General features: G+C 53.3%; 10 protein-coding genes across 10 annotated transcripts; 7 read left to right on the top strand and 3 right to left on the bottom strand.

Moving 5' to 3' along the window:
- Positions 1-81: 81 nt before the first annotated feature.
- On the top strand, positions 82-1,980 carry Z517_08709 (uncharacterized protein; the record flags this gene model as incomplete). Its single annotated transcript, XM_013427224.1, has 2 exons — positions 82-1,754; positions 1,854-1,980. The coding sequence occupies 2 exons, from the start codon at positions 82-84 to the stop codon at positions 1,978-1,980; spliced, it is 1,800 nt and encodes a 599-aa protein (XP_013282678.1).
- A 557-nt stretch (positions 1,981-2,537) lies between these two features.
- Positions 2,538-3,659, bottom strand: Z517_08708 (uncharacterized protein; the record flags this gene model as incomplete). The annotated part of the gene is made up of 1 exon (XM_013427223.1): positions 2,538-3,659. The coding sequence occupies one exon, from the start codon at positions 3,657-3,659 to the stop codon at positions 2,538-2,540; it is 1,122 nt and encodes a 373-aa protein (XP_013282677.1).
- An 844-nt stretch (positions 3,660-4,503) lies between these two features.
- Z517_08707 (uncharacterized protein) lies at positions 4,504-5,361 on the top strand (the record flags this gene model as incomplete). Its single annotated transcript, XM_013427222.1, has 2 exons — positions 4,504-5,051; positions 5,151-5,361. 2 exons carry the CDS (start codon positions 4,504-4,506, stop codon positions 5,359-5,361), a joined length of 759 nt encoding a protein of 252 aa, XP_013282676.1.
- Positions 5,362-5,808: 447 nt separating this feature from the next.
- Z517_08706 (uncharacterized protein) lies at positions 5,809-8,088 on the bottom strand (the record flags this gene model as incomplete). The annotated part of the gene is made up of 4 exons (XM_013427221.1): positions 5,809-6,268; positions 6,447-6,840; positions 6,903-7,122; positions 7,198-8,088. The coding sequence occupies 4 exons, from the start codon at positions 8,086-8,088 to the stop codon at positions 5,809-5,811; spliced, it is 1,965 nt and encodes a 654-aa protein (XP_013282675.1).
- Positions 8,089-9,535: 1,447 nt separating this feature from the next.
- Positions 9,536-10,866, top strand: Z517_08705 (uncharacterized protein; the record flags this gene model as incomplete). The annotated part of the gene is made up of 8 exons (XM_013427220.1): positions 9,536-9,632; positions 9,694-9,742; positions 9,804-9,869; positions 9,917-10,068; positions 10,121-10,400; positions 10,459-10,586; positions 10,645-10,778; positions 10,834-10,866. The coding sequence occupies 8 exons, from the start codon at positions 9,536-9,538 to the stop codon at positions 10,864-10,866; spliced, it is 939 nt and encodes a 312-aa protein (XP_013282674.1).
- Positions 10,867-11,747: 881 nt separating this feature from the next.
- On the top strand, positions 11,748-13,816 carry Z517_08704 (uncharacterized protein; the record flags this gene model as incomplete). Its single annotated transcript, XM_013427219.1, has 9 exons — positions 11,748-11,869; positions 11,925-11,998; positions 12,063-12,249; positions 12,339-12,401; positions 12,468-12,513; positions 12,568-12,649; positions 12,714-12,981; positions 13,035-13,227; positions 13,286-13,816. The coding sequence occupies 9 exons, from the start codon at positions 11,748-11,750 to the stop codon at positions 13,814-13,816; spliced, it is 1,566 nt and encodes a 521-aa protein (XP_013282673.1).
- Positions 13,817-14,612: 796 nt separating this feature from the next.
- Positions 14,613-16,830, top strand: Z517_08703 (uncharacterized protein; the record flags this gene model as incomplete). The annotated part of the gene is made up of 8 exons (XM_013427218.1): positions 14,613-14,860; positions 14,943-15,020; positions 15,089-15,298; positions 15,360-15,517; positions 15,585-15,680; positions 15,748-15,845; positions 15,935-16,337; positions 16,406-16,830. The coding sequence occupies 8 exons, from the start codon at positions 14,613-14,615 to the stop codon at positions 16,828-16,830; spliced, it is 1,716 nt and encodes a 571-aa protein (XP_013282672.1).
- A 1,123-nt stretch (positions 16,831-17,953) lies between these two features.
- Z517_08702 (uncharacterized protein) lies at positions 17,954-18,778 on the top strand (the record flags this gene model as incomplete). Its single annotated transcript, XM_013427217.1, has 2 exons — positions 17,954-18,501; positions 18,568-18,778. The coding sequence occupies 2 exons, from the start codon at positions 17,954-17,956 to the stop codon at positions 18,776-18,778; spliced, it is 759 nt and encodes a 252-aa protein (XP_013282671.1).
- A 928-nt stretch (positions 18,779-19,706) lies between these two features.
- On the top strand, positions 19,707-20,294 carry Z517_08701 (uncharacterized protein; the record flags this gene model as incomplete). The annotated part of the gene is made up of 1 exon (XM_013427216.1): positions 19,707-20,294. One exon carries the CDS (start codon positions 19,707-19,709, stop codon positions 20,292-20,294), a length of 588 nt encoding a protein of 195 aa, XP_013282670.1.
- A 713-nt stretch (positions 20,295-21,007) lies between these two features.
- Positions 21,008-21,999, bottom strand: Z517_08700 (uncharacterized protein; the record flags this gene model as incomplete). Its single annotated transcript, XM_013427215.1, has 3 exons — positions 21,008-21,432; positions 21,518-21,588; positions 21,644-21,999. 3 exons carry the CDS (start codon positions 21,997-21,999, stop codon positions 21,008-21,010), a joined length of 852 nt encoding a protein of 283 aa, XP_013282669.1.
- Positions 22,000-25,233: the final 3,234 nt, after the last annotated feature.

Here is a 25,233-nt window from a genome sequence, read left to right as displayed (position 1 = left end):
GAGTAAGGCTCAATTCTGGGTCACCGAGGGTGAGTCTGATTATTGGAACTTCTTGCGAAAGAGCATGTCTAACAGGAGCGGATGGCTGCAGAGTACCGAGAAGACCTCTCGAAAGGTCCAATGCTTCGTTTCGAAGATTCCCTACCCAGACTACCAGTTCCTCCCCTCGAAGAAACCTCCGCCCGGTACCTGAAGAGCCTGCACCCTCTCCTAACCAAAGAGGAGTATGCTGCCTCGGAAAAGGCTGTCGCTGCACTGAACAAACCAGGAGGCATCGGCCAGAAGCTGCAAGAGAGGTTAATAGCAAAAGCAAAAGACCCCAACGTCAAGAACTGGATAATTGACTGGTGGAACGAGTCTGCGTACTTGGGCTATCGTGATCCAGTGGTGCCGTACGTCTCGTACTTCTACTCATTCCGCGACGACCGTCGGAGAAGAAACCCTGCGAAACGTGCCGCTGCCATCACGACCGCGGCCTTGGAGTTCAAGAGACAGGTCGATGACAAGACTCTGGAACCCGAGTATATGCGCAAGAAGCCCATGGCCATGAGCAGCTACGAGTACATGTTCAACACCTCCCGCGTCGCAGCCCTTCCCGTGGATTATCCTATTCAATACCCTGCCGAGGGCAACGAGCACATCATTGTCATGCGCAACAACCAGTTCTGGAAGGTTCAGACCCATGTTTCGGGCAGACAGCTCAACACCTCCGAGCTCGAGCTTCAATTCAACAAGGTCTACAAGAATGCCCAGCTGGCCGACCCCGTTGGTGCCATTACGTCTTTCCCCCGCGACCAAGGCGCCACTGCCCGCCAAAACCTTCTGTCCGCGTCTCCTTTGAACGCCGAGGTCCTCAAAGAGATCGAGTCTTCGTCGTTCATCGTGTGCCTGGACTCCAGCGCGCCCGTCACCCTTGAAGAGCGTGCTCACGTTTATTGGCACGGCGACGGCTCGAACCGATGGTACGACAAGCCTATCCAATTCATCATCAACGATAACGGCACCGCCGGCTTCATGGGTGAACATTCCATGATGGATGGTACCCCGACTCACCGTCTCTGCGATACAGTGAATGCTCTCATCACTCACAATAAACTCGACTTCGACAACCCATCCGTCCGCTCCGACCTGCCCGACCCTGTTGCCTTGAAATTTGAAACCTCCGCAGCTGTGCTTGACGACCTGGCCGCCGCACAGTCGCAGTTCCGTCAAGTCATTGGTGCCCACGACCTCCGCGTCCAGGCATACCAAGGATACGGCAAGGGACTGATCAAGAAGTTCAAGTGCTCCCCCGACGCGTACGTGCAGATGGTCATCCAGCTGGCCTATCACAAGATGTACGGCAAGAACCGACCCACATACGAATCTGCCGCCACGCGAAAGTACCAGCTGGGTCGAACAGAAACCACTCGCACAGTCTCGGACGAGAGTGTGGCTTTCTGCAACGCCATGGCCGACCCCTCTGTCTCCCGCGAAGAAACCGAACGTCTCTTCCGCGCTGCTGTTCAAGCGCACGTGCAATATACGGCTGATGCAAGCGACGGCTATGGCGTGGACCGTCATCTGTTCGGTCTGAAGAAGCTCATCCAACCCGGCGAGGAGACACCTGAGGTCTTTACTGATCCCGCATACACCTACTCGAGCACCTGGTACATCTCGAGCAGTCAGCTGAGTTCCGAGTACTTCAACGGTTACGGCTGGAGTCAAGTTGTGGACCAAGGCTGGGGCATTGCTTATATGATCAATGAGAACAGGTATGTTTACTTTCTAACCTCCACTGCCCTTCTACCCTTCGTACTTCGCCATGCACTACATTTCTTGCTAGTAGTGCATTGTTCTGACAGCCTGTTTAGTTTACAATTCAACATTGTCTCCAAGAAACTCGGCTGTGAACGGATGAGTTTCTACCTCAACGAAGCGGCCAGCGACATCAGAGACATGCTCCTACCCAGCATGGAGACGCCCAAGGCCAAGCTGTAAATTCATACATCACAATCGACCTTTTAAAACCTTTTCCTTTGTTTGACGATAAGGGGCCGTGTGGTAGACGCTGGCATTGATCTCGGCTGGCCTGCGGCGTGCATCTAGAACACACCAATGCGGGAACAGGAATGGCCAGGACCGGAGAGCGGAAGGAGATGTGAGCGTTCTTGCTGCGTGATTGTGCGTGCTTGACCAGCTACCGGACAGCTCGGAGAGGGTCAAATAAAGACGGCATCTATCTGACCGACGCACCTCGGATGGACAGGCAAGGAGGGAATAGATCTTTTGTGTGATGTGAGCTTTTTCCAGCTGGGGCTTTGATACCCAACTATCGTCGTTGCTTTTCCTTGTGTTGAGGCAGCACAGTGCACATATGCCAGATACTCGTGGGGCAGGGCAGATACTCGTGGGGCAGGGAGACGGGGGAGAGATGGAAAGGGGAAAGGGAAGGCAAAGGCAATGTACGATACCAGAGCTGATATTGCCCCGATTTATTTGCATTTTGCCCAGGTGTTTATATCATTTACAATGAAAAACTCACAAAAGTCGATGGTTCATTTCTGTCTTGGACTGCCGCCCCAGACTCGCCCGCCTCGCATCAGGACCACCTCTTCCGCACCGTCCGAGGCGTAACGCTTTACCACGTCGACACCCTCTAGTCCAGCACCGCGGGCAGCGTGGTTCCAGAGGATTTGCTTGACGCGGCCCTTTAGAGCGGTAGTGGGGTCGGTTGTGTCTGGGGAAAGAGACTCGCATTGGTCTGTGAGTTGTGGTTCAACCCTCGGCCCCGTTTCTTGATCCGTGGCTTCTTCCATCATGATCCAGACTAATCCACGAGTCGACCGGCTCATACCGTCCACCACGCCTTTGGTCGCTGGCCTGGTGCCCACCAGCACGCCGATGGCCTGTCCCAACCCTGGATCCGACTGTTGGGGCTCTTCGTCGCGGCGGCTGCTCCCCTCATCTGTGGCCGTGCTCGCCGCCGTGTTCTGAGAGAAGATCATGTCAACCAAGGCTGCACTTCTACTCGCTCTGACAGCCCCGTCCAATTCCCTGACCAGATTCGGCCCAATCCTAGCATGCCTCCCCGATAGGCGTTTACATTGGACCAGCACCTTGAGCTGCAAGGTCTCTACACCCTCGAACCCTTCGACCCCCGCATAATTGTATCCTCGACCTTTTGTGTTATGCCTCGTCTCTTTCCATTCGCCAGTGTGCGACAAGATGGGTATCTCCCAGACACCTACGAGATCGACGCCGCGATCCCCTCTGCCGCCCACTCGATGCAGATCAAACCCATAGGGTCGGAGGGTGGACTGTGCGAGGTATTCGTACGTGGTGCCAGTGTAGACGGTGCTGGATCGCGACAGACCGGTGCGGGCCGCGTAGGCGTGGAAGGATTCGAGAGAGTTGTGTGGGGAAGAAGAGTCCAGTAGCGAGGATCTCGGTGACGTGGAGTGAGAGGGCGGTGCGTTCTTCTCATGGACCGACGGGGAGTGATGGAGCAATCTGGTGGACTGTCTCCTCGGCGAGACGAGTGACTGCTCTGCGTGCTCTCTTCGGCCACATCCTGGGATGGGAGAGGATGGGCGTCGTGATGCGGTCACATTCCGGAGAAGGTGCGAGGTGATCGTGCCATATGTGCGGCTGCTAAAGGAAGAGCAGCTGCCAAGCATACAGCCTTACATCCCTGAAGGGTTGGAGGGATTCATCAAGTGTCGGTAAAAGGTCGAGGTTGTGTTGCGTTCATGCGCTTGGGCACTAGGTGTAGTTGCCCGGGGAGTCGACTCACGTGATGCCAAGACTTACGAGGTTCCACGTGTTACTACCTTCATGGGTATCTCTTTGCCAACACACTCGTCACCTTGGATATTCCAAAGAGTTTCCCAACTTGCACTCCTAGCTAGGATATCCCCGAAGCACCGTGCCACGAACAGCTGAAACAGTACGGAGTACGCAGGGCGGGCGTATGAGTGTTGGACCAGCTGTCGGCCCAATCTAGTTCGGCCAAATGCGGGTCAAAGTCGAAAGCCAGGAGCTAGCTATTTATGGAAGTTCAGGTTCGATGCCAGCCTCTCGAAATGGAAGTCTGCACACTTTGATGGCAAGAATACATCGACTGCTTTTGTTGTCAACCCATTGAACTCAACAACAAATTTTGCTTGAGTGCTGCGGAAAGGATGTCAAGTGGTGGGAAGAGGCACCAAGAAGACCTGGGGTTCGAGTGCTCGCCGAGTTAAGCCAACAATGTATCAACCGAGCTCTGTGCCGGACCCCGCATGCCTTCAAAGGCCCAGAGTCGACAGATAAAGTGCGTGCTTCTGGTGTCAACTTGCGGCCGTCCTGCACGATCTACTAGAACCGCCAAAGACGACCTCTTTACCCTGGGCGCCCGGCGGCTGTCACCTCTACAAGCGGACATTCAGATATAATATACATCTGGTACGCGCCACAATTTGTGCTTTCTTCATTCAGCACCCGCTATAGTTTTTGGCGCATCCTGCCCTTGTCCGGGAATTCATGGCGCTGGAGGGAAAAGTCATCGCCGTGACGGGAGCCGCGTCAGGGATAGGACTCGCCGTCACCAATGTCGTAGCATCCCGGGGCGGAAAGTTGGCACTGGCTGACATGGCAGAACGGCCGTTGAAAGAACTCGTCGAGGACCTGAAGAAGCGAGGCGTCGAGGCCGTCGGCACCGTCCTCAACGTGACTTCGGACGTGGATGTGCAGAACTGGATCGCGTCGACCGTGAAGCATTTCGGCAAGGTCGACGGCGCGGCCAATGTCGCCGGCTGGGGTGGCGGCTTCGTCAACCTCGAAGACACCGACAATGCCACGTGGGACAAGATCATGGGCGTGAATGCCACAGGGACGTTCTACTGTCTGAGGGCCGAGTTGAAAGCCTTGGGCCGCGGAGGAAGTATCGTCAACGTGGCGTCCCTGTCGGGGATCCGAGGCCGCACTGGACTGGGCGCATATGTCGCTTCCAAGCATGCGGTGGTGGGCTTGACCAAGACAGCGGCGCGAGAGGCCGGTGTCAAGGGCATCAGAGTCAATGCCATTGCCCCGTACGTCAATTACTGCTCCCCCCATCCCCGCCTTGTTAGGTCCTTTGTGAATATTTTCCGAGTTTCAGCTAACGGCTAATTCGTGATCGATTACACCAGAGGCCCAACCGAAACACCGATGCTTGACGCGTTGTTGAAAGGCCCGACGACCACGACCTCCAGCAGCACGCTCAACACGTACTCCAGCCTTCCTCTCGGGAGAATGGCCCAGCCGGAAGAACAGGCCCAAGCCGTCGCCTTCCTACTCAGTGACGACGCCTCGTTCATCACGGGAGCGGTGCTCAGCGTGGATGGAGGTGCTGCAGCCTAGCGGCGTCTCGTAGCCATGAGCTGGGTGAAGGGACTTGGGACTTGGTGTTGTGACGCGGGGAGCGGACGCTTCAAAAAGTGTGCACGGGAAAGAATCGGTGGTGGTTGTGGTTCAATACAAAACACCCATAGTCCACAGAGTCAGGCTACGTACGTAGTTCAAAACAATGAGGGCGAGTTATTGCCAAACTGTAACCCTCCTTGGTCTGAGCGTCTCGGCGAGACACATGGTAACATTGGTTTCAATTCCCCCGTTTGCTACAAGTACACAAATAGTACCAAGTAGTGAGCAACAACCCATGAGAAGAGAACACATGAAAGTATCATATGCCCGAGACACACCACTCGTGGTCATCGTGCGAGGGCCAAGGTATCCCTAACTTTTACAAGTCAACCTAGTTCACGCCTTCTAATCTCTACAAGTTCCAAGAAAGCCGTGTGGGTGGTTTCATCCCAGTGAATTGCGCAGCTCTGCAAAATCGCACTGGAGCCACAGCGCCGCATCCTGCTGCTGCTGCTGCTGACCGCGACTTTCCAGCGAGAACAGGTCGTCCCACCAGAAATTGTCGATGGTCTGACCAGGCCAACATGGCTCGCACGGGGCGGCCTTGTCTCGGGCGGTGTCGATTTCTCGACGATCGGCGTTGGAAGAAGAAGAAAGGGGAGGAGGCGACGAGGACGACAGCCTTTGCGGGAGTAGTTGCTTCAGCCGGGAAAAGTGATCTTGGCTGAGATGGCTGAACAGCGAGTACGCCCACAGTGGCGCGGGCCAGTATTTGCGCATCTCTTCGAGGATCATCATGCCCAGCGCGAATTTGTTCTCGGCCGTTTTGTACCGCTGGCTGTCCTCCGGGGCCAGTTTGATTTCTTCGGCCATTGTGATCATCGAGTTGATGATGGCGGTGTTCCTGTCGTCGTGTTTCGTCAGCCGTCGAGCTGGTCCGGTCAAGGGTTTGACGATGAATTCCAGTTTGGGCAGGAAACGCGGAAGGGAGGAAAAGGAGGAAAGGGGGGAAGCAGGCCAGTCGACGACCGTTGGTGTTGAAATCCCACCGGTCTTTGACCAGCTAAACCCTCCACACTCACATGAACCCATGGGAGTACTTCAAGAACCCCATCGCCAACAAATCTTCAAACATGTTCAGGGTTCTCGACGCTGAGCGCACGATCAGCATCCTCGCCTGCTCCTCTGACGGGACGCCAGGGGGCGACGACGTGGCGCTCAAAATCGCCTTGTACAAGTACCGGGCGTTCAGCGCGAAGATCCGCTCATAATTGATCCGCAGAAACGTGAGCCACATTTCCTCCACATCGGTGTCGTTGTCACGGGTACTTTCTCTCAATCCCGGCACATTCACGCAGCGATTCACCAGCACCGGAGGCGACTCCCGTGTAAGTCGATTCTGGAACTCGGCGTAGAACTCCAGCGCGTTGGTCTGGTGTTGTAGACTGGGGGATTCCATTTTAACCAACTGGTCCACTATCAACACCAAAGTTAAAACCCCGGACACAGCAGGCTCGAAACGGGCGTAAAGGACTCACTCATCACCGACAATCGAACTAGCTCGAGCGCGAACGAGACGTGTACGCGGGAAAATGCAGTGAAGTCTATGACGCCTGGTGGGCTTCCGCTAGCCGGTTCGACTGGAGTTGAGTCCAAAAACTCGTAGAAATCGTTTACAGTCAGGGGTTCCACGTTGATATCATCGCGCCTCAGCAGGAAAGGCGTCCCGACGCCGATGGCGACGTTGTGTTCTCGCGACTGTGGTTGCCTATTAGCAACCGGCTCTTGAATGTGACGTGCTGATTGAAAACTTCCCAGGAGCTTGTCACTTACAAAAAGGGTCCAGAAAATCCTCCGCCAGAGGGATCTCTCGTCAGGGGAGATTTGCGTCCATTTGGACATGGTGGCGTGCATACCCATGGCCTGCGCCAAGTTGCAGGCGCACGAGATCCAATATCGCGTGTCTTTGTCTTCGTTGTAGTCGGACCACCACGGACTGATGAAGATGACGGCCTGGATCACGAGCAGCTGGTCCTGTTCACAGTCGAGAAAGTACAACATGGCAGCCCGCCGGTAGAAATACTCTTTGGCGCTCATCCGCGTGTCGAAGCCGGTCTGCTTCAGGGTGTCATTGTCGACATACTGGGAGGCGCAAAAAAGGATGGCGTGGAACAGCAAGGGTGACAGGGCGACGCCGCCGAGGAAGGAATCATAGATACTCGCCAGCTTGAACCGGTCGACGACTGGGAACTCCGGCAGCACGTGGTCGAGGAAGGCCACCATGTAGGTGTTCATGATGCCGTTCGGAGGGAAGAACAGGACCTTCTTCATGGATCTCAGGTAGAACTCCTCCTCGGGAGGGAGGTCACTAAAGGGGCCGATGCCAGCCTCGTCGCTGACAATGCTTCTCTCAATCCAGCTTGGGCTGGGTAAACTTGACGAGGGATATGATCGACTTTGGTATACTGTAGGCAGCTTCGATGCAGGTGGTCGTTCCGAATGGAAGCGTCCGTGGCCGGTCATGGGTGAAAGGCCCGAGTGGTTGACGGTCTCACCCGCGTAGGCGACGCGGTTGTGGGATCTTGTCGCTTGTTTGGCCGCGGTCCGGCCAGCTATTCCCAGAAATCGGGGGGTCAACGAGGGTGATGCGGATGGCAACGAAGCACAAAATTCGTCCGCCTGATCAAGAGGGCTGCTCCAGACCTTATTCGTGGTGTCCTCCATCTCGACGGATTCCAACGTGCTGCGAGCCCTCCCCCTAGATGACGATACGTTCAAACTAGTCTCGAGAGGAGACAGCTGAACCGTGCTCCGGTCACTCGGGAGAATACGAGCAGCCACCTGCGAGTCCTGAATAGACTGGCTCTCCGCGACCCGACCAGGTGGAAGGCATGTCTGGTGGTCTGGATCATCAGATACGTGGGCATCAAGACCGCTACCACAGTCTACCTTGTCAGCCGGTGCAGACCCCGGTCCCGTTTTGGATCTTTTGTATCTTCTGTGAGGTTTGCATCAAGTTAGCGAAGCCCCGGGAGTCTTTCGCTTACAGAAGACGGTCAGCATCTACCTCCCAACTCTGCCCGGAACAAGCTCGCACGGCGTGTTGAGCGCGACGCAGCTGGAGCAGGGGTCTCCATGGTCCTTTGTCATTGCATCGCAGCGGATTTTGCGTCTATGGCAGACATAACAAGCTCGAGACGCTCGTTTCAGAGTTGTTGAGCCAACTGACGACTGCGTCCGGGTCAGTGGTGTTTGCGGGCTTTCTGACATATCCGATCAAGTGTACCGCGTGCAGAGAATCGGAAGCAAAATATCGACATCGTCGGCGACAGCGATATACCGACGTCACCCCGGCCACCGTCTGCGCGCGCCAACACTCCAGGCTTCCCCAGAGTCCAGACCCCAGAGGCGGGCAGCGCGGAGAGGGACGGCATGGATCTCGGTCCGTGAGGCCGTGTGCTCTAGTTTAATCGCCTCATTCCAATAGTGTACTTATAACAAGCATCTGACTCGCATTTGTATACGAGGTCACAAGGCAGTTTTGGTTTTCAGCCGAGCCGAGCTGAGCCGTTGACACAGAATATCACGTTCGGTTGAAAGTCTTGGCGCAGTATTTCGCCCGCGGCATCGACCTTTGCCAGCTTCGGGTCAAAAGAAAAGGTGAGAGAAGGGTCGGACGAGTTGACAACCTGGCAAAAATCCCAGCCCGTTGTTATCACTGGTATTTGGTGTCATTGCGGCCACAATTGTCTAGTTGTCGATGGTCGAGAAGAGGCTCCATTCGTGAGCCGAACCGCTTGAGCACCAAGTCGGCATCCCCCGCAGGGCTGAATCCACTCGGCGATGGATTAGGCCATATTAGGTTGAATCTGCTACCAACGGGTCAGGTTTGGCCCACTCCCCCACCACGCGCGAGTCATTCATAATTCAGAATACAAGTAGTTTAGGTAATCCCATGTTGGTCAGAGAACGTACCCCGAGAAATACCACTACCAACTCCCCCTCCGAAGGCCATGAGCAAGCGTCGATTCGGCTCGGGTAACTCTGAACCAGAGGCTGGATTGGCAATGCTTTTATCTATTAAAGTGGCGACCACACTGGTTTCGAGGCGAGCACCCACACTTTACTCAATGTACTTTCAAAGGACGATAGATTGAATGTTCCATGCATGATGACTGTACCCAAGTACGAGGATCGAGGTCCGGTTGACTGCTCAGCACCACCAGATCTCGCACAACTAAAGGATAAGAGTGTGATTGTCACGGGAGGTACCTCGCCCTCCACCGGGTCGAAATTGGCCGCAGGGTTGACTCGCCATTTCTCGTACAGGCTGTAGTGGGATCGGCAGGAGTTATGTTGATGCACTTCTGGGTGCAGGGTAAGACAATCTTTTGCCATTCATGATCAGGACAGATGCTGACCAACCAACCCCTCTGTAGTGCCTTCGTCACTGTAGGTGACTTGAACGAAGCAGAAGGGTCACAGCTCGTCTCGCAGTTTCCGGGGTATTTGTCCTTGTTCTGAGTGGTAGGCAGTCGCTAACTTGCAGTAGGCAAGCCGCATTCGTCAAATGCGATGTGACTTCATGGGATGATCAGGTACAACTCTTTGAAACAGCCATGAGCAAATCCCCGGCAAAGAGCTGTGATATCGTCATGGCCAACGCCGGGGTCAGTGGACTTGACGATGTCTTTGACCTCGATGGTGAGTTACCTCTAAAGAACGCAGTGTCTTGGAACTTTTCTGAACGACCCAGATCCATCCGGACCCCCTGTCAAGCCAAATCTGCGGATCGTCAATATCAACCTCATCGGAGTCCTTTACACGGTCAAGCTGGCAATGCACTATTTCCGCAAGTCGCCGGTCGATGAACATCGTGACCGTTGCTTGATCCTCCAGGGCAGTACTGCGGCATACGTCGATCAACCGGGGACGCCGCAATACTCTGCATCGAAATTTGGAGTCCGAGGCTTGATGAGAAGTTTGCGTCGAACGAGCTGGATGCAGGACGTGCGGGTCAACTTTCTATGTCCATGGTGAATCCTGTGCGATCTTCCCACATACTTGTTCTTTTGGCTAACAAATACGCGCCAGGTTCACCAAAACTCCCATCATGAGCGAGGAAGTTATACAGCGTTTGGAGAAACTCAATCTGGACTTTGCGACTCTCGAAGACGCGGGCAGAGCAGCCCTCAGAATTGCAAGTGACAAGACGATGAACGGTATTTGGGCCTAGCCATATATCAATACTCACTCCCTTTTACTCACGCTATCATTCAGGCCGCGCCATAGTCATACTCCCGCGGAAGTTTGCGCCTGAGGGGTTCATCGATGTTGCGCGAGATGACCTGAAAGCGCCTGACCCCAGGGCAATCTGGCAGTCAGAGACGTTGAGAGTTAGTCATCGCGTGGCGGTAAGTCTTGTCACGCCTCTATTATCAACTTCGGCAAAGACTAAGAGTGTATCAGGAAGCCGAAGGACACAAGAAAGCAGCCGGTTGAGAATCTCGAGGGGCTGTCCAAAAAGGACGGGTTAACGGCAGCAGACGCCTTGTGATATATTTACTTTGCTGGAGAAGAGACAGTATTGACATTCGACTCCATAGTGTCTCAACTCACTCATTGCAAGCTATATACGCAACAAAAATACCCTCGTACCCTGGCAGAGTATCCCCAATAGCATCTCAATGGCGGACATTGACGGCCACGTGAGCCACAATTGTCTCATGTATCTCCGCGTGTATATAACCCTGGTTGGAAACGCGTCCGGCCCGCCACAGCCTCCAATATTATGTACGAGGTGATTACAAATTTAGGGACGGCAAGTGAGCCGCGTTCCGACAACGCATCGGGAACTGAAGGCCGGATCTATACAAGGGTGTACTCTACACAAGTATCATAGGTAGCTCGTTGGTGCAAACCTCACAGACCGGCTCACCGACACGGACTCTAAGTGCTGTACCGAGTATCCACTCCCCCTTACTCCAACATGTCCTTGCTACTAGCAAACTGGCAAACTGGTACTACTGGGGATCAATCTCCGCAATCCTGGGGAATTCCCCCGCCTCCCCCAGACACACGTTCACCTCCTTGCTCAGGCGGGCCTGCTTCGATTGTTTTCCAACTATATTTCGGCTCGCAGGTAGTTCAGGACTAGACCTCTCTGACCCGGATCATACTCCTCATCGCCGAAACGCTCCATGTACATTGGCCCGAGGTAGTATGAAAGGATTTAGGTTCAGGCCGTGGTTGAGGCGGTTGGCGGAGGGCTGATTTATAGATATACTTACCTTGGCCCCGTCGAAAAGGATCTTGCTGCCAAGTTTGACACTTTCAGATCATTCCCTTGTACCTCTTGCTGGTACACATAGTTCCCTTCCAACATGACGGCAGATAACGTTCGCAACCACGGTGGAAATGCCTACAACTTCATCATCATTTTCACCGTGGCCCTGGGTTCCTTCGCCTTTGGGTTCAACGCCGCGTCCTTTGGATCTGTCATGGGGTGAGAGTGACTTGGGAACAATTGTACCGAACCTCTGGACTAACGGGCGAACCAGTCTCCCTGGCTTCTTCTCGTACTACGACATCTCGTTGATTGACGGTGGTTCGGCGTCTAACCGTATCTTGGGGGGTAAGCCAGAATTCCCTCAATGTTTTCTGCTACGACGAAAGTCACTCACTCGTGGGCGATATAGCTTCCAACGGCACCTATTATGGAGGCGGTCTGATCGGTTGTCTCTTCGCCGCTTGGCTGGCCGACAAATACGGTCGTATCCGCAATTTACAGATTACCTGTGCCATTTGCGTGGTCGGCGCTATTATACAGAGTGCTTCGGTGCATATGGCCATGTTTCTCGTCGGCCGTACTATCGGTGGTGCAGGGTACGGCTTTCCCAACTGCCCTGGGATTCTGAGTACCAGGCAGAGATTCTCGTTGTCAACCAAATTGATACTGACACAATTTGATTAAGGTCTGGAATGATTGTTGTTTCCGTCCCCATTTACCAATCCGAGGTCTCGCCTGCCGCACAAAGGTGAGATGATGATCGATATTTCTGCACCCCGACGGGTGGTCCAAAGTTGCTAATATCCAACATTAGAGGTCGCATGGTCGGCCAACACGGCTTTTTGTTGGTGGCTGGATACGTGAGTTGCCCTTTGTTGTTCTTCTTCCCAACAAAATCCTAACAAGCACTTCAGGCGGTTGCAGGATGGAGTGGTTTTGGGTGTTATTTCCAGGCGAATCCCCAGATCCAATGGCGTCTACTTTTGGCACTTCAAGGTAAAGCCGTCCATATCATTACGCACTTGTCGAGGATGATTCTGATCGGGGTCTCGTGGTCCAGTCGTCGCCCCTCTTGCCCTTATCGTGGCCTCCCCGTGGGTGCCTGAATCTCCCAGATGGCTTGTTCATAAGGCCAAGGACGATCGCGCCATGGACATTCTGAAGAAGCTCCACCACACGTCTGAAGACGTCAACGACCTGATGGCCCGCGAGGAGTACTACCAAATCCATGCGCAGATCGAGTACGAAAGGACCAAGCCGAACAATCTGTGGGCAATGTGGAAAGTTCCCTCATACCGACGTCGTCTGGTAATCTCATGGTGCCTTCAGTATGTTTCTTTTCCCACCCCCCCTTCAATCCAGATAGAACTGACTGTTGCAGATTTTTGGCCCAATCTACCGGGTGTGTTGTCGTCGCCAACTACCAGGTATTGCTATACAATAACCTAGGTCTTCACGACTCGATTCCACTCCTCCTGGCCGCAGTCTACCTCTCCTGGGCTGCCGGGTGCAATTTGTTTGCTGCTATGGTCGTGGACCGCTGGGGCCGTATCCTCATGATCACAGTCGGAGTCGTAAGCACCAGTCTATAAAAGGCCTCTTCTGAAAAGTCACTGACCTCACCGTCTCCAGTTCGGCTGCCTCGTGATGCTCTCCTGCACCACCGCCATGATTGCCTGCTTCGCGGGAACCGACAACAAAGTAGGCAATGGATTCGGGGTATTCTTCATCTTCGCCTTGGTCGGCTTCTATGGCAGCTGCATCGACGCGAACTCGTTCATCTATTGTACCGAGATATTCCCCACCCACGCGCGCGCACAGGGCCTGTCATTCGCCTTCACCGGGTATCTCGTCGCTGCCATCATCTACAACGAGGTCGCCCCGACCGCTTTCGCCAACGTCGGCTACAAGTTTTTCTTCCTCTTCATCGCCCTCATGATTGTGGGCCTCCCACTCTTTTGGTATTACAGCCCGGAAACCAAAGGCCTGACGTTGGAGGAAATCGCCACGTTGTTTGGTGACGAAGTTCTCATCGATCTCTCAAACATGACAGCCGAAGAAAGGGAGAGGTTGGATCAAGAGCTGATGAAGTCTGAAGGCCCGGACTTTGTCAAGGAGAAGACTCTGGTCATCTCGGAGGAACGTGAATACAAGGGTGCCTGAGAGCCTTATTCTAGGCTTTACAGTGAAGATGGGCACTTTTGATGGAGGACTCTGCGGGTTGAAATTCTCTCGACAAGTCTAGTTCATTCGAGACCCGGGAGTCCTGTATCTATATTTGTTGACGTCTTCAAGAGGCAAGCAAGCAAGCCATATTGTGCAGGGGTCGCCACTCCATTTCTATGCTTCGCTCCCAAGAATAGTCGCATCCCTCAGGTTTGAGTCGGTGGAATAGTCATGTGTTTGGCTCTCCAGGAATCCTTGGACTCCGACCGACGGTAGCTGTGCATTCATCTTCACTGTAGGTCAATTTGCTCTAATTGATGGAAAGGTTGTTCAATAACAGTCGAGAACCGCTCTCGCATCTTTCCACTCTTGACCACAGCCCTTGCCCGGTGGTTTTTTTCATGTTACTCAGCGGCTCGGGTCTGGTCTGGTCTGGTCTGCCGAAGCTGCATGCATCCTTGTCCGGTTACCAGTTCTCAGTTCTCGGTTGTCAGAAGAAAGGTTCATCCACGTGTGATCCCCTTCCAGCCTCGACATGCTGCCTGGTAGCCGAACCGAGGCCGTGAGCCGCAAACGGCAAATTCTCACGCCAGTTGTGACTGTGTAGCAGACACTCTACTGCGCTTTTAAGGTTCAAATACTTTTAGACTGAAAATGACTATCTCTGACTTGATTAACTACGCCGGTACCGTGTGAATCGAAGTTCGCTGCTCTGATTTTTCGACCTTCTTGGGGAAGTACTTTGGAATCTCTACCACGAGTTGTTACATATCATCTCACAGCACAAACTCAGATGGCGCCAACGGAGGTCAATGGACATGGATCCCACCCTCCCCTGTCAGGTTTCTACGAAGAGACAAACACCGGGTATACCGTCCTGGAGGAGCCCTTGGGCACGCCCAGGCACCTTCGCGTGGTTGTCGTGGGTGCCGGTGCCAGTGGACTCAACACAGCGCGACACATGGAGTTGCACATGAAGAACTACGAGCTGACCATCTACGACAAGAATGCCGACGTTGGAGGCACTTGGTTCGAGAACAAGTATGCCCCCCTCCCTTCAACCAAGGAAATTTCCGTTGGGTTTCCCACTCTTGATGAGCATACTGACAGACCTCTTTGCGAGATATCCTGGCTGCGCCTGCGACATTCCTTCTCACAACTACCAGTTCACGTGGGAGCCGAATCCCAATTGGACACATTTGTACGTTTATTCACATGCTCGTTCATTTTGCACGGGATTTTGCTTTTCTGACCCAAAAAACATGGCAGTTATTCGAGTGCCCAAGAGATCCTGCAGTACTTCAAGGACATTGCGGAAAAGTATGAGCTGTACAAGCACGTGCAACTGAATCATTTTGTCCAAGAGGCATCGTGGGACGAGGACCAAGGCATCTGGAATATCAAAGTCAAAGACGTGCTGACCGGGGCCACGAAAGAGGACTGGGCACACGTCTTTATCAATGGCTGTGGAATTCTCAAGTACGTTATGCCGAGAGATATTGGTCGAGGTAACATCCAGCTGACATGGGTTTTTTGCTAGTAATTGGAAGTGGCCAGACATTCCTGGTTTGCACTCCTTCAAAGGCGCTTTGATACACAGCGCCGCTTGGGACGACAGCTACGATTTCAGAGGCAAAAACGTTGCCGTTCTCGGGTGCGGATCGTCTGGCATTCAAATTGTTCCCACCATACAGCCAGGTAAATGAACACCGGTTGGCAACGTGGCCTGTTTGGGGGCTTTTGTAGGCTTATTGATCAAAAACAGCTGTCAAGTCTTTGACAACATTCATTCGCACACCGACCTGGATCACTGCGGGATTCGCACAAGACCACGCCGGCCCTGGGGGCGCAAATTTCGCTTGTAAGTGGTTTGTCATCTACTTGTTTCCGCAATTGAGGCCCGTGATTGACGAAAGATGCACAAATAGTCAGTGAACAACAGAAAAAGGAATTCAGGGAAGATCCCAAGAAATACATGCAGTACAGAAAGTCAATCGAGAGCGAACTCAACCGTCGATTTAAGATTGTGCGTCTTTTTGGTTGCTTTTCTCCAAAAAAACCAACCAAAAAAAAAAAACCACCAAATTCACCACAATAGCTGACGTTGGTGTTAAGGCCATCATGGGAAGTCCTGAACAGGAAGAGGCACGGCTGTACTCGATCAACGAGATGCGCACGAGACTCCACTACAATGAACGTCTCACGAAAGCCTTGATTCCAACCTTTGGCGTGGCTTGTCGCCGTCCAACACCGGGAAATGGGTATCTCGAAGCGTTAATGGCACCCAACACGAGGGTCATCACCGATCGTATCGAATCAGTCGTGCCGGAAGGCATTCAGCTCGCCACCGGCGAGATTGTCAGGGTTGACGCGTTCATCTGCGCCACGGGATTCGACATCTCGTTTTGTCCACGGTTCAAACTGACCGGGCGAAACGGCACGATTCTCTCAGAGCAGTGGTCACAAAAGCCAGAAGCCTACCTCTCGATGGCGACAAATAACTTTCCAAATTACTTTAGTGAGTCTCCTCCTCCGCCACCAATTTTCGAGCTTTGAACCAAGTTCTTTGAATTTCAGTGTTCCTAGGACCGAATTCACCCGTGGCGCACGGTTCGAACCTCCCCATCATCGAACACACGACGAAATACCTCATCAACCTGATGAAGAAGATGCAGACGCAGAACATCAAGTCTGTGAGTCCCAAGGTCGAGGCGATCCGGGACTTTGGTGTGCACACGACAGAATTCATGAAGCGCACCGTCTGGGCCACGCCGTGCCGCAGCTGGTTCAAGAACGGGACGGTCGACGGACCCATCATCGCCTTGCACCCCGGAGGTCGCATCCACTGGTTCCACATGCTGAAGCACATGAGGTTGGAAGATTGGGAGTACACGTACCACACGGACAATCGGTTCCAGTTCCTCGGCAATGGCTTCTCGACCATGGAGGAGCCAGGCGAGGATAACGCGTGGTACTTTGAGGATCCGGAGGAGGGGTACAACGACTACTAGATCAGGCAGGGAATAGATGTCGGCTCATGAGAGGGGTGGTGGTGTATTGTCTCAAGGCTATACAGGCTTGTATTGACGTTGCTGGAACAAAGTGCTATGCGATGATGCAACACTCGTTCTACTATGCCGCCATCGGTGCTTCGGTGCCGATCACTCCGAACCGAACCAGTTAACAACGTATCGGGATTAGCTTGAATGTCCTTGATAGGAATGGTGACTATCTCCCACCAATAACAACGCGTTACAATTCGCTTGCGAGATCGGCTAGTGCCAGGAACGGCAATAACAGTGTACGAGGTAATAGTGAAGGGGTAACCAGCTGTCCCACTGACCAAGTGATGGCGGGCATGGGTATCACACGTTTCGGCCGCGGCTTCACTCGTGGGGGGAGGGGGCGATTCTCTTTTGGAAAGTGCACCTTCGAGTTCCTGCTCAACCGTTCTTTTTGGCATTCTCCATTTGCGAATTCCTCCCGGCCAAAAGTAATCGACGTGGCGTCTGTCTTCAGCTATGACTTCTCCGGCGTCATAGTTTGACCCCCGTTGTCGGAAGAAATATCTCGCGAGGCTTCTGAAGGTGAGGGGTCTGCCTGAATATAGGTAGGTGTATACCGGGCCAGGTACTGATTGGAATGAAAGCACTCGCCATCTTCGTTCCAGGGTAGACAATAACGCCAAGTTATGCATGCCTTGTTCATTGAGCTACGCTTCATTTGGTAACTCAAAGGCGGGAAGTATTCTCATGACTCCAAAAGGATATGTGTGTGTGTGTGTGTGTGTGTGTGTGTGTCTGTGTAGAGACGTAGACCGCGAAGTTTTGGCTCACAACGACGAACAACAATCCTCGGGTATCATATTTGGGAGCAAAACCTGTCTCCTAACCTTATTTCCCCGCCCAACGGTCCGGAGTATGGCTCAATACTCTGACTGGGGAAACGGCAAACGCGGAGCAAAGGGTGGGCACGCAGCAGCCACAGTTCTCGGAGACGGAAAGCATTCGGCATCCTGCCGCGGGTTGGGGCGGGTATCACATAAAAAAAAACACACGAGTTTTACTCCTGTTTCTGGGTGAAACGACACGACGCAAAGGTCCACGGTTTCCTTTTCTCTCTATCACCAAAATAATGTCTTTCAAGGGCAAAGCAGTTGCCATCACGGGGGCGGCGTCTGGCATCGCCCTCACACTAGCAAAACTCTTAGCAGAGAGGGGCGCCAGATTGGCATTGGCGGATCTGAACGAAGCCGCTCTCAACAAGGTCGTGCAAGAATTCCAAGGCCAGGGAGTCGAGGTCGTGGGCACCGTTCTCAACGTCGCCTCGAGTGATGCGGTGGATAACTGGATCAATTCGACAGTGGCACACTTTGGCGGCTTGGATGCCGCGGCGAACCTGGCCGCCATTGACGGTGGATTCAACGACGTCAAAGACCTGAAGAACGAAACTTGGGACAAGGTCATTGCCGTCACGTTGTCGGGCACCATGTACTGCGTCCGGGCGCAGATCCGGGTCATGAAGAGCGGCGGCAGTATCGTCAACGCCTCTTCCCTGTCAGGCACGTTTGGTCGGCCGGGGCTGGGGGCATACGTCTGTGCGAAGCACGCCATTGTCGGATTGACCAAGACGGTGGCGAAGGAGGTTGGTTCGCAAGGGATCAGGATCAATGCTGTCGCGCCGTGAGTAGTAACATATCTCAATCGTCCTTGCCCCCCGGGGGGGATTTCAAGCTGACTTCCAATTAGCGGTCCGATCGATACCCCCATGCTGGAGAAACTCCTGTCAGGTCCTCGCTCGTCAGGTTCGAGCCAGACCACGAGCACATACACCAACTTGCCGCTGAGGAGAAAAGGCAAGCCGGACGAGGTGGCCAAGTTGTTTGCATTCTTGCTCAGCGACGACGCGTCTTTCATCACAGGCGCCGTAGTTCCCATAGATGGTGGTGCTGCCGCATAGTGTCATCAAAAGACGCACGTGGAATTCTCAGAGCATTTGAGTCGAGACGCTAAGTGGCGCTTTCGTTCTGTATCTCTCTCCTAGTTGACAGGTTTGAAAGAGCTCTGGACAGATCGAACACGTGTGCTGTGTTGTTGTCGTTTCTACCTCATGACAGAGGAATCAGAATGGGGTTTTGGTATTCCCTTGTCACAAATAGCCCACGGGAGAGGGAGGAGAAGTTCTCAGCACACAAACAGCCACCTGAGCCCCGGGCCAAAGTGGCAACCGAAACCCAACCCGCATGAAAAGGGCTGGAGAAACTATAGGCCGACTCGCTCACTCAGCCCAACAGAAAAACATAAGTTGCCCACTTGCAACTCTCCTCCGAGTTCATATGTTCTGATACTCCGTTGTTCCATAAGCCATACATATACGAAAGGCTAATCGCCAGAGAAGATACACGTTCCTCACTGATGTGCCCGCTATCTACCTAGCTCGGGGCGGTGTGCATGACTAAACCCTCCAGGACGGGGTGGCGTATATAAATACATACCTCACATGCAGTCAGCAACACGATTCGCACGTAAACCTCGTTGGTTTCTCTAAGTGTGCCCCCGACACGGTAGGATAGACTGTTACCTTCTCCGGGGGAAATATTCCCAGGACAATGGCCAGTTGTCACTACTGGCTAAATGTGAGACCCGTGCTATGCGTTGTATAAACTACCGTTGAAAGCACGATGAGCGAGGCCTGTCTGTCATCCTGTCTTCTCTCTCTCAATATAATCACAGGTGAGTTCGGTAGAACCAGGACAAAGGACCCAATACAAACCCCAGGGAACACGACATCACGACTTCTCGTCATTTTCAAAACAACACCCATACCATATACTCGGTTCAGTCCGGGACGCAAAACAAAAAAAAGCCAATCAGATCCGCTCCCAGCCATGAATACTACCACCTCGCCACCGACGCTGAACCACGTCCTCAACCTCACCCTGACGACGACCGCGGTGCTCGACGCCGGCGCGACCCCTCGCGGCCGGATCAGCTGGGTCGAAACGCCCTCGGGGGAACTGACGACGCCGGCGGGCGAGAAGATCGCCACCGTGATTCCCGGCGGCGGTGACTACTTCACACGACACGTCGACGACCTGACCATCGAGGTCGACCTGCGGGTCATTGCGCAGACGGAGCCGGACCCGACGACGGGGTCGACTACGCTGTTCAAGTTCCACGGCGTCGGGTACGATAAGCTCACCGGGCCCATCATGGGCGCCTTGGACGGCGCTGTTGCCCCGGCCCCGGACACAGATGCAGACGCAGACGCAGCCAAAACCGCGGCTGGTCCTCCCACCAATGAAGAAGAAGGGATGCCTTCGGCGCTATACGGCACCGAGGTGCTCTGGTGCAACACCTCCAGCAGGGAGTACTGGTGGATGAACTTTGCCGTGCTGGTCGCCAAGGTCGCGCTGATTCTTGGGCCTGGGGGAGTTGAGAAGGTAGAATATGCGATTTACCAAGTCGTTGTGTGAGGGGTCGGGGATTAGGGATGGGGACGGGATAGAGTGCAGGTCGAATATCGTTCATTAAAACACGTCGCTGCCGCTGTCACATCGGTAGGGACAGCCGAGATGTAAAGTAACATCCTACGTACGAGTGACTGGCACACTTCCCGGCTACTGTGGTACTATCCCAATATCTCCAGAGTACATGATCGCTAGCTGATCAAATCCAATGCCAACCCCAGTCTTCGCCTTGAGGTATAGGTAAGTGGCAGCCATAGCCATGGCAATAGCCGTGATCGTAACTCCATCACCGTCGCCATCATCATCATCAACACCAGACCACTCCATGACCGACCCGTGGAAGAGCAGGACGCCAAATCATTGCCCTTCAAGTCCCATTTGACATTTTGCCATCCGTTCGAATCATTCATTCAGAGATGCCTCTCAATCCAACCCAACCTTCGTAGCCACATACATTAGTCATAAACACCTTGCATTCGACTTTTCGTTGATATTGTTTCTCATTTTCGTGATAGTATCAGTAACAGCCGTCGTCAGTTAAGCCGTCAAACTCGTTCACCGATTTTGGTTTTTTTTTGGCGGAGCAGGGGTTGAGGTACCACAGGATGGGATGGAAGATACTGCTGCGGACAAGTGTGACCAATCCGCATTACCAGCATCACCCAAGAAGACCAGTGCTTGACATCCACTTGTGGCCCCGACCGCGGAACTCTTGTTGCTTACTTTTGTTGGAGTGTTGAAGTTTGACTGTCCTCAGACGTTGCTCGCGAATGTGAGGCCGAAGAATACGCCGACTTGGGCTGTCGGATGTCGACCAGCTCCGTGACTGTGCCTGTGGGCCCTTTGTCGAACGAGATGGGTCCAGCCAAGTGCAACGACGGTAGACTGCTTGTCCGCTCGTAGAGGGTTCGCTCCTCTGTGATCTGGCTTCGAGTAGCAGTGTCTGTTCGTGAGCCCGTCGATGTCGATGCGGAACCAGGTGCCGATACGGATGCAAGCCACGACTTGTTGCGCAGGTCGACGGAAAGCATCTTGACTCTTCGATAAGTCATGCACACTCGCGCCTTGAGTGCACCCGCACAGGCGGCGCAGATGCCGATGTGGTTTTCAACGCCCGCCCAGATGAAGACCAGAGCGTAGTTTTCTGTAAGTTGACATGGCATGTTAGCAAGCTTGCGGTGATCTAGACCCTATGTGAAAGGGTGAGAAGGGATGCGAGGAGAGCATACCTGAGACCCTGTTGGGCGAAGTATCAATTTCGTAGACGGCGACGAGTCGAAAGATGCTAGCCAAGATGACACTGAAGTCAGGTGTTAGCAAAGGAGTTCCCTGGAAACGAGAGCGTTACCACATACACGAAACAGACAGCGAACAACGCATATAGGCTCCACCGGTGTTCACGAAGTGTTTCGACCTTCCACAGCAATACCATCGGTATCAGGTACATGACCACATCATTGGCAATCATGAAGCTGGCATTGAAATAGAAGTAGGATAACAAGTTGATGCACTTCCCCTTCTCGAGCTCGCCAGTCGGATCTTGGTATTGACGCCAGGCGTAGCTCAGTGGGATGCATTGCAGCAATATGACGAACACAGAACTGAGGCCAAAGGTAAAGGCAGAAAACTGCATCAAGTGGATAAAATATCTCTGGGCACGAGTCTGTGCCAGGCCGTAGTAGAACGTCAACCATGCATGTTTGACGAACATGTTGCACAGGAAATAAGGGGGAAGGGCTGCAACGATGAGCTATTTTGGCGTCAGCAGTCGTTACAGACAGAACAGCGTTGGGAAAGGTGGAGACTGACTTTTTGCAGAGTTTCTCTGGTTAGGAACTCGACAGGAGTGATGGAAGCTCCAAGCCCTTTGGCCGCGGCTGAAGCACATATCAGTATGACAACCACGAAGCTTTAGCTTAGTGTCTTACCTGCACAGACAATAGAGGTCATCAGCAGAGCGAAGAACTGCACCGTGATGAGTGAGGGCCTGAAACTGCGAAATGGGTCCATCGTACCGCACTCAGAACCAAAAACCCTGCGAGAGGTCAGCCAACGCCTTCGAATCATTCGCCAACTTTCCTGCAAAGCACTCACATTTGCTGGCGGTCAACCGCCCAACGGTCGCCAATTGCCTCTCCAACTCGATCGTCACAGAGACGATGGTGGAAACAGCAAGCACAAGGCTTGTAGCCACGAGGACGGCATCCTTGGATTCCAACATGTTTGAAAGTGCTGCAGGTCGCCGTGCAAAGGTAACCTCAGAGAAAGGTGTAGACCTATCCGAACACCCAAGGGTGTCAAACACCCGATATATAGACGACACTCGCACCTTTCTGTAGCACCACAACCCAGTTGCCCTGGCTTTGGTAATATTTTCATGGGTCCGGAGAATTGCTTGCCACTTCGATCCGTGGCGAGGGCTGTAGAACAAGCTCGCACCAGAAGAGTCCAAGTCCAAGATGTCAGTTGTGGGCTAGCGAAGGACCGCAGACGAGTCCAGCCAGTGGCGACTGGGAATAAAGGTTCGGATGCCTGGTTCGCAAGGGATCGATTCAGAGTTCAGGACTGTTTGCTTTCTCCGTTCGTCCTCATGAGGGAGGGAGGGGTGGAGCGCACGACCTGTCAACTCGGAAATACGGCGTGTTCGTGCCGTCGAGCCATGAGAAGTTGGATTAATGCTATACAGGCCCAGATATGGGCCCAGTGGGACTTGGCTCTCCATGTATGAGTAACTCGTACCTACCGATGCGCCTGGTTCGTTCCTGTTAGGCTTTTTGTTCAGAGTTTTGATTCTGGTCCAACCCGTCGTCGCGCACCGGCACGGAAGGGCGGTCCCAAGTCCCGGCAACCCATTAGCCAGGCCCACCATGGAGTGGCGAGGCTCACACATACTCGTACCCTGGCAGGTCAGGTCAAGATCGAGAAATTGATTGCCTGTCAAAGTCGGGGCTAGAGGGATGGTACAGAAGTTTCAGCATATCTTGCCGGCTGTCCTTGTCCCAATGTGCACCTGTCAAGTGTCGGATGTCCGGTTCTGGGAACGACAGAGAGTCCTCCCTAGAGAGAAAGTCAGAAGCATAACTTCCAACTGCCATGCGAGGGATGGAGGCTGTGGATAGTGACGAGAACAATAGAGTTGCGAGAAAAAGAGTCCAGCGAATGCCGGATGACCGTTCCGAGCTTAAGTTAGTAGCCAGTTGGAGATTAGAGTCTGGCTCTGGATCGTCGAATCCTGGGGCTTGGGTGTGGGTGTGACGTGCAGGAATGGTCGTAATAGCCAAGCTGAAAGTACTGCACCTCTTGACCCTTGCAGACCACCAGGTTGGGAGCGTCTAGGATCGCAAGGGGCTGGAAAGCAAGATCTGTAAAAGGTACAAGACACTGGCGATCAGCTGTGAGACCAGGTTCAACTGAGCTCTATCTGACAGCTGCAATGCAGGCTGCGAGTCGATCTCCTGTTGTGAGTGGACGATGCAGCGGTCTTTGGATACCGCATTGACGGCATCCCAATGATGAAGAGGAAAGAAGTTGAAGCGAGGTTGCAGCCAAGACAAGATGGGTAACATGTGGGCTCTGATCCTTGTACTGGTCCAGGATCATTCAGTGTCTTTATGTGGTTTGGTAAGATCAGCTTTTTCTCGCATCCGCTGAGAGCCCAGCCACAAAAGGTTTCGTTGATCCAACCATTCAGAAGTCGAGAAGGTGTCCTGTCACTGTGCAGTATACCTTGGAAAGCTGGAATTGCATGGCTTGCACCAATCTCGCTGACAGCAGTTGACATTTTTGCTATTAGTGCGCGGTGGGCACTCCTCTGTCCGTTGCATCCGGATCCCTTGGTTGGTCCAGATTCGCGTCCCTCGAGTAATGTCTCTGATTGGTGAACTGTTGAGCTCCGCCCTACGGAGTAAACCTGGGGAATACATCGAGGGATGTTCGCCAATCATACCCACAGCTCTGGTGCTTTGATAGATCATACATTGTTGAAGTGACCTCATGAGCTGTAAATTTCAGAGTCCATACTTGCCATCTCACCGAGTAAGAGGCCTGCTGTACCTGGGTACCTTGCATTCTATCTCAAAAGGCCCCCAGCTAGGTTCGAGAATGGAGCAACTAACAGAGAGTTGTGGGCAGGCCCGCGAAAAACCTTGCAATCCATCGACTTCGGGTAAATCGTCAATGGTTTCCATCCGAACCTCGATTTCTTTCCGAGATCGACACAATCGGGCTTTTGGACGACTCGGTACGACTCTCTCATGCTCTTCTGTCCATAATTGGTCGCCTACCGAGTACGCCGTAGTGCTCGGTGTTCAGCGGGGCTTTTTGAGCAACCGCAATATTGAGTTGCCATAGAAGCGAGGAGCAGCGTTGTTCGCAGCAGCCATTGGTCTTAAGAACGTTGCCATTTGTTCAACGGATTCTAGGCATTTTGTCGGGGTTGGAAGGGTGGAGCCGAGTAGCTCGCAAGCTTATATTTGGTAGAGAAAGCAGCATGCCGTCGCGCATACCTGAAGCGGCCACGTTGATGTTTTCGAGTTTCGGTGGTGTTATAACCTTGACACATCGAGAACAGATATTGGCTGCTTCCAAAGACTTCACCAGGGATGCTCTGGCAATTCAGCCAGGGGTTTGTTGAGATGTCGTACGGGTGTCAAGAGCTGATTTTGCTTTTCAAGAATATACCTGCTGCCCCCAAAGTAGTGGTGCAGAGGCCGGTAATTTGAGCGTCGAAATCCACGGCTCTGGTTTTGAAAACGTCCATATTCGAATGGTTAGATGGATTTCTCCGTGGAGACCCCATCATTGACCCCAGACCGTAAGGGGCCTGTGCATGTCTCCCAGCGATGCTACCACTTGCTACATATCCATAGCACCAGATGGTTTACACCACCGGCCAGGAGCCCTTCGACCTGCTTGTTGCCACAGTATGAAAATCGACCTTGTCGAG

The sequence above is a fragment of the Fonsecaea pedrosoi genome (genome assembly GCF_000835455.1).
Source record: "Fonsecaea pedrosoi CBS 271.37 unplaced genomic scaffold supercont1.5, whole genome shotgun sequence".
NCBI lineage: Eukaryota > Fungi > Ascomycota > Eurotiomycetes > Chaetothyriales > Herpotrichiellaceae > Fonsecaea > Fonsecaea pedrosoi.
This window is presented reverse-complemented; position numbering and strand designations above follow the sequence as displayed.